This window comes from Natrix helvetica (genome assembly GCF_964273705.1).
Source record: "Natrix helvetica genome assembly, chromosome: 1".
NCBI classification, from domain to species: Eukaryota; Metazoa; Chordata; class Lepidosauria; order Squamata; family Natricidae; genus Natrix; species Natrix helvetica.
Window position 1 is genome coordinate 243,620,568 of NC_138548.1, and position 7,224 is coordinate 243,627,791.

General features: G+C 37.3%; 1 protein-coding gene across 1 annotated transcript in view; it reads right to left on the reverse strand.

Moving 5' to 3' along the window:
• Positions 1-500: 500 nt before the first annotated feature.
• Positions 501-7,224, reverse strand: part of DUS1L (dihydrouridine synthase 1 like) — a 15,437-nt gene continuing 8,713 nt past the window's right edge. The window contains exons 9-13 of the mRNA XM_081962577.1: positions 5,947-6,035; positions 5,054-5,220; positions 3,961-3,998; positions 1,852-1,927; positions 501-995 (exon numbers count right to left, since the gene is read on the reverse strand). Coding sequence (XP_081818703.1) covers positions 847-995; positions 1,852-1,927; positions 3,961-3,998; positions 5,054-5,220; positions 5,947-6,035 — 519 coding nt within the window. The 3' untranslated portion in view covers positions 501-846. The remainder of the gene's footprint in view (positions 996-1,851; positions 1,928-3,960; positions 3,999-5,053; positions 5,221-5,946; positions 6,036-7,224) is intronic.

The window sequence follows — 7,224 nt, forward strand, 5'->3', positions numbered from 1 at the left end:
TAAGCTAAGAACAAAGCTAGACCAGTGGAAATTCCCATTTTCTCTCTGGACTAACAGCTTGCAAAGCAAGAACAACTAGCTATCATTACAGGATCTCTAAAGGGAAGTTGGAAATCAGGCTAACAGCAGTACCAAGTTAGGTCAGGAGCCACCCATTACCCACCTCTGTGCCAGTAGTAGAACCATTGCCTTTTCACTGTTCAAAATCAACATGAAACACACAGTGTGCTGCTTTCATTTTTGGCATCATTTGACTTGCTGATTTGCAGATTTCCAACAAAGGCGTAGTTGCAGACACTATCTTCATTAAGCTATAAACATAAAAATCTAAATCCAATAGTCCATTGTCCTGTTAATTATGGCTTCCCTCTTGAGTTTTTCGGTCCTTTTACACACATCATCTTGCCTGTGCCCAATGCCAGCTTCAAACATTTTTTTTTAAATTTAGAGTTCATACAGACTGTGCCTTAATTGTGTTTTAGTTATAATAGTCCAAAAACTACTTTTATAAAAGATTTATTTGCCAATTTTAAAACCATACATAAAGTTTAAAACAGGCAGGCCGTGTCTTTAAAGATGTCTCCAATGCAGCATTGTAAGGCTAGTACTTCTGGCTCAGTCTTTGAAGTCTTTTCAACACAGCGTGAAAACTTTAATTGCATCCTTTTATTTCCATTGCAGGACATTTCCCTGAGAAAGTAACTTTTTCTTAAGTAAAATTTGTCATTAATTTTAAAACAGGCCTTGTGGTGGTGTCAACAGCTGTGTTCTGGAAGCAGAGGTTTCTTTGGCCCAGGGCGGGAGGAGGGAGGGCGGTCAGAAGATCCAGGAGGGCTTTCCAAGGTTTCATGCCACACCATTGATAGCTTCTTTAAGCAACATCGCTTCCTCCACCTCGCCTTGCTGTGTCGTCCGCTTAATATTTTCTATGTGGGATTGGCCATCCTTCCACAAAATAGACTTTTCGTGTTTGGTTTTAAAAAGCAGACCGTGACCTAAAAAAGAAAAAAAAAAGGGAAAAGAAAATACATCCTGGATGGCTAGCAGTTGAAGAATAAGAAATGGAAAAGATTCCATTCAGAAGGTTGCTGTATTGAGCAGAAAAGTAAAATGACCCCAAATACAAATGGCACTATTACTATGATCAAATGTCTGAAATGGGATAGACACTAATTTTTAAAAGCTACTGCGCATAAGGTGATTATTTAAAGGGAAAGTAAAAAAAAACTCAGTAATTTTATATCTTTATGACAGAAAGGATTCTCTATAAAAGTTACAGAAATATTTATTCATGATCACTAGCTGATCTGATTCTGTGAGTTATTTTGTGTGACTTGATTAAAGAATGTCACTTTTGTATTAAAAGTAGCGCGCTTTCAAATTTCATAACATTTTTTTAAAAAATCCTACAATTTAGCTCCTAAATCAAATACATCAGATGAAAATAAAACCACAAGAGTTATTTTTTAAAAAATATGATAGTAATTAGTATTTCAAAAGAGAGAATTATTTTGAAACTAAATTTTATATACAGGACAATAGCTTAGCCGACTGTGGTTATTATTAATACATTCTAGGACTATTTGGGGAATAAAGGGTATCACTCTCATACCGTAATTTGGATGTGACCTTTTTTTCTTTTGGTAAAGATGTAAGAAAATCTGCTTTGATTGTATTAAATCAAGCATGCTATTTCCAGGAAATATTTCTGATTTGGCTTGGGATAAATAGTATTTGAAGTGTAAGCTCTGTGTTTTCAAGTATAAAATCATGCAACAGACTTTAACATTCCTCCCTTTAGAAGTACTTTTTTATTTTGAAAAACTGAGTTTTGGTTACACAGGCACTCACCAGGACAATCTGCTGTCTCTCTGAAAGCTCTTTTCTTACAGCAGCCTCGACACAGATTAAATACACACTTGTTACCCTAGGAAGAGATGCAAATTAGTTCAGTTTTCATATGATATCACATTGCCAGTATGTGGGGGTACTTAAAGTTCTATGTAGTCCCTGAACTAAAGTGTGAAACGAATCTAAAAACAGAGAGAGAAAAAAATGCTTAACAGATTGCCATTTCATAAGAAAAAGATAATTCACCCTCCCTTTAATAGGATTTACTGCTAATCCAGAAAAAATGGGCAAGATTTACAAGAGAGATACCCATCTGTTTAAAGTCTCCCAGGCTTTGCTGAAACCTTTTAAAATGTGTCATGCAGATTTATTTAAAGATCTAGAACAGTGACAAAATGGACACATCAATTTTAGAAGAATCTAGGTAAGCCTTACGCACCGTGGCAAATCACACCACATCACTATCATTAAAACATTGACTCTTGCCAACACCTCCCACTCATCTAGGTATTTGGACAAAATAGCCATCTACCCCCAAGATGTACAGGTGTGGACTAAAGATTATAATGCTAACTTTATGGTGCAGACAAATTACCACACCTACATTGGGAGAAACATCCTACTGAAAAATAACCTTAATACATGAACTCTGCCCCCCCCCCCTTTTGTCCCCAACAGACCAGTGTCAAGAAACACTGCAGGTTATGGATTATCCTGATAATCTCAAGTTTCCCCAAAATGAAAATAGCTAATGTTCTACAAGCTGAAAAGAGTTGCTGATATGTTTGTATTTCAGAAGAAGGGATTAGATTTAGAATATTTTTAGAATAATTTATATAATCTGGTGGAAGTAAAATCTATTAGGCCCATTGACACAAGCCAAAAGCACAACAAAAGTTATGATCCCACCACATCATTAATAAATGCCATATTTTTTTCTTGAGCAGATGTGGATGTCACTTTATTATTTGTCTATAATTGTCTTTGGGAAAAGAGAGCAAGAGCCAATAGCTGATTTTTCACCACAATTACAGCAGATGATTTATGAGTCAACTCCCTTATGGATATAAATCTACTCCTCCTTGTTTAGTCTATCTATGCCTTCTATACAGAAAAATTTAAAGAATCCATCATAGATTTGGACAGCATTATGCTTCTCTTTACAGGTAATCCTTGCTTAGCAACCACAATTGGGACCAGCAACTCCATCACTAAGTGCTGCAGTTGCTAAGCAAAAATCATATGACCATGACAGTCTTATGGCCTCACTATCCCTTTGGTAGTTAAGCAAACCACCACAGTTAAGTGAAACATCACATAACTGTAACATATTTTATGTTTGCCTTCTATATTAACTCTGCTTGTTGCCAAGCCAGTGATGAAGCACAGAGTTGGGGATGATATGATTGTAGGACTCGGCATCAGTTATAATGCAAAGATTGGTTGCAAAAGCAATTTTTTTTACACTGTTGCAACTTCAACTATTATTAAATGAGGCAATTGGTACGCGAGGACTGGCTGTACTATGCTTTGGTAGTGAAGATTTTTTTAAATTAAGAGAAGTGATATAAAGTGCTTCCTGCAGGTGGCAGTACATTTCCAGATAATTTAATAAAATCTGCTTGTTCTAAGTGATATTTCATTGGACTAAATTGATTTTGCCAAGCAGGGTCAGACCCAGTTCATACTTGCATGGGAATCTTCTAGAAAATAACAGGGCTGTAGGTTAGACTAGGATATGCTGTATGGCTTCTAAGAAAGCTGTACGGTTGTGTTCGTGAAACCAACAGAAGTCTGACTTGGAGACAATGCCTTTTTGGCCTACCTTTCTAAGCAAGCATCATACAGCATTTAAGCCTATAACAAAGACATGATAATTAATTTCTTATTAACATAGTGCTTATGACTTTATTTTAAAGACTAGAGGATGAAATAGTTTCAATCTTTTAAATTTTTAGGATTTGCCCTGGACTGCAATTTTACTGGGAGGAATATTATTAAAACTATGTTGCAGCAGATCCCTTGGCTTAACACACATATTTTTAAGCATTTATCATTCCACTCCAGGTTGTAACGATTAGGGCATTAATGAAATGTTTAAAGATTCACCTTTGGATTTCCGCACTGATCACACTTTGCATATTTAGCTGAAACAAGGAAAAATGGATTAGTTTTCAGATTATTTCAAACATTTCTCCTAGAAAGTGACATACAATTTCTATCTCTTGAATTTAAAAACAATTGTGGAAAAAAATAGTTAAAAAGAGATTTTTAAAGTACCCTAATTTAAATAAAAAACTAGGAAGAGAGGCTAGCCATGAAAAAAATATAATACCTGTTGAAGGCAACACCTTTAAAAGGCTAACAGGGTTACAAAAGAGTGGGATAGTATTTCTGCTTGCAACTCTTTTGCAATATTCAGCTGGCCTAATTAAGATGTTGCCTCAAATAGCTTTTGAAATTAAATGTTCCACTATTAGCTAAAAGACGTAACAGATTTATTGAAGAGAAAATAAAATATAGAGAACAAGACAACTAAGTATTGCATTTGTCAGTTAAAACTGTTCTTCTAGAGACTTTGAACAACAGTTAAAAACATTCCACAACCAACAGAGGATCCACTCACAGAACATGCTCAGTGCTTTTGTTGTCCCAAAACTTCAGGAATATCAAAACGTGTGATGCAATTACTCCCCTAACATGGTAGCGTGTATTTTTATTTAACCATTAAAAAACAAACAAGCATTTTAAAAAAGAAAAAAATATTGGTAAGTGGACGGAAAAATTGTAAAAGTTGTATAATTGATGCTCAGTATATTGTTGATAAAGGGTTAACCATAAAAAGCAGAATGCACTGAATTATTTTAAACAACAAACAACATATTTTAAAGATCTTTTTACACTTCTGAGTTGAAAGCTGATTTTATGCTTACCTATTTTTATTACTCCTTTATTGTCCAACCTGATGCTAAGAAATCCCTGTCCCTCCATCTACCCTTGCCATGCACTTAAATACAAAGAGAAACTATTTGTTTAATTGCACATTTTCCAAATGTTTATTTGGTGACCTGTTGTTGCAGAAATTTTGAGAAATTGTTCCCTATGCTTAAAAAGAGATATTTTAGAAACATAAATGCCTGATGCTCCTATTTTTAGTACAGTTATGCACATCAGCTGCATTATATACAGCTTTATAACTCACGTTTTAATGAGGGATCAAAGCTTTTGTTGGGATTCCTTAATTTCTTCTTTTGTTTGTTCTTTGAGAGAGAATCAGAGTTTCCATCTTCTTCATCCTCCAGAGCTCGTTTCCCCCGAGTAGTTCCTTCTATGCCAGATGGGGCATTTTTGTTGAACGTTTCCTTAGGCCTGTGAAGGTTGAATATGAAAACATCTAAAATGCAACAATTACTTTCTTTGCTAATACCACCAATTTAGGACCCTACAGAAGCTTCTTAAAATTAACGAAGCAGAGATACCACATGTTCTCCTGCCATCTTTGTTCCATTGTAGAAGAGATATGAAGTCATGGGAGAGAAGATTGACCGGATGAACACTGACAAAAATCAGTTATAAATGGTTATATAAACAGAGATTTAAGAAAATATTCTCCAGGAAGGGTATACCAAATAAAGTTTTTAAAAAATTCACTTCAACAACAACTCTTTCAAAAATGTTGTGGCTCACGATACTCCTCTTTACTGCTCCAATTAACAAAGAAAGTTGAGGACATCAATTTATATTATTTCTAAGTAGCCACGCTGCATAAAACAATTCCACTAAATGTGAGTAGTAATACACGCCTCTCTTGCGTTAGAGTGGGACAAGCCTAGAGGAAAATGCTGAGACCCGAAGGAGTAACATACATGTGCACCTCAATACACACAAGGATGGCTATTCAGAGGAAAAGAATCACCTGTTGCAATTATCACTACAGCTCTTGTTACATGGCAGAGTGGAAAAAACTCAGACCGCCATGGACAGGCTTCTTAAGCTATCATGCCCTATATTCCTTCACCTTCAGGATTACTTTGATAAAGTGCATATGTTGCACAAATCAATCTGTCAAATTAACAATGCAACATCAGCGCTCACCCCGCTCTTAGGTATGGCTGACAAATCCAATGAAAGAAGGGTAATCCTCCCTTTGGCTTCTCTTCTTCCTTCAAATGCGCCATTTCTTCCTACATATAGAGCAGAAGCAATGACAAATTCAATTTTTATAGGGAGGAACCACCCTAGCCTGATAAGAGTAGAAATGAAAATAAAAACAATGCATAAAACCAATACATGACAATGTATTAAGCCAGAGTCCCCCAACTTTCCAGCTTTGCGGACCGGCAGGGGGAGGTGTAGAGGGGATGGTTCTGTGGGAGAGGCAGGCAAGCGCGCACATGCAGCTCCATTTAGGTGAACGTCGGGCACACGCGCCTGCTGCTTGCGTAAATGGTGCATGCGCACATGCTCACCCGCTGCTGATGCAAGTGGTTTTGCACATGCGTGCTCACCCGCCCGTTCCACTGTCTGACTCCAAATGGCTCAAGGGCCCGTGGTTGGCCATGGCCCAGAGTTTGGGGACTCCGGTATTAAGCCATTCAATGAAACTAGAAAATGGAGTCTGGAAATAGTATGCTTGTGCATTGCTTTGGATTTGATTCCAATAATGTGCATTTGTGTGCAACTCTTTGACGTAGTCACAGCTGTTCCCAGGATTGTGTTTCCTTTGGAGGATGAAGAAACTTCAAATGCCTTCAATGAAAGTAACCCTAAGTGGGTAATCCTGAAGGTTAGTGTAATTTAGGTCAAGCATTGTTCATCACCTTGGATAGGGAATTTTGAGAAAAAGCAGCATGCTGGAATAGCAGCCCACATTGCAGAAGGCAAGCCACCCATTTAGCAGAAGTTGTCCCACCAGTCATTCACCCTGCCTTTTTCCTACTCTTCCTTAACCTTACTCACAAATGCTGTTATTCTAAGAATCAACTCCCAGCTCTTACTCTTTCTTACACATTCCTTTACCCCTGCTCACACAAAGACACCAAAACAAATCTATCCCAACTCCCTACTGCTAACCCCTGCCCACGCCATACTTTCTGCATGCCCTTAGCCCTATCAACAATAGCAGTGGCAGGGATCTCTTTCCTTTTTTGACTTCCTTTTCTGTTTTTAATAAGTCCCCAAGCAGGCAACACCTAACCCACCTACTTGCTACCTCTATTTTTTAAGAAACCCAGTGGGCCTGAATGGAGCCCGGGAGCAATAGGAAGGAAGAAATAAAGCACCTGGCTAAAATCTGCTGCAATCATTACACACTTTCAGTAATAAGAAGTTGTTAAGAGACATCAGCTCATCTTGTTTGACAAAGAGAGGTCC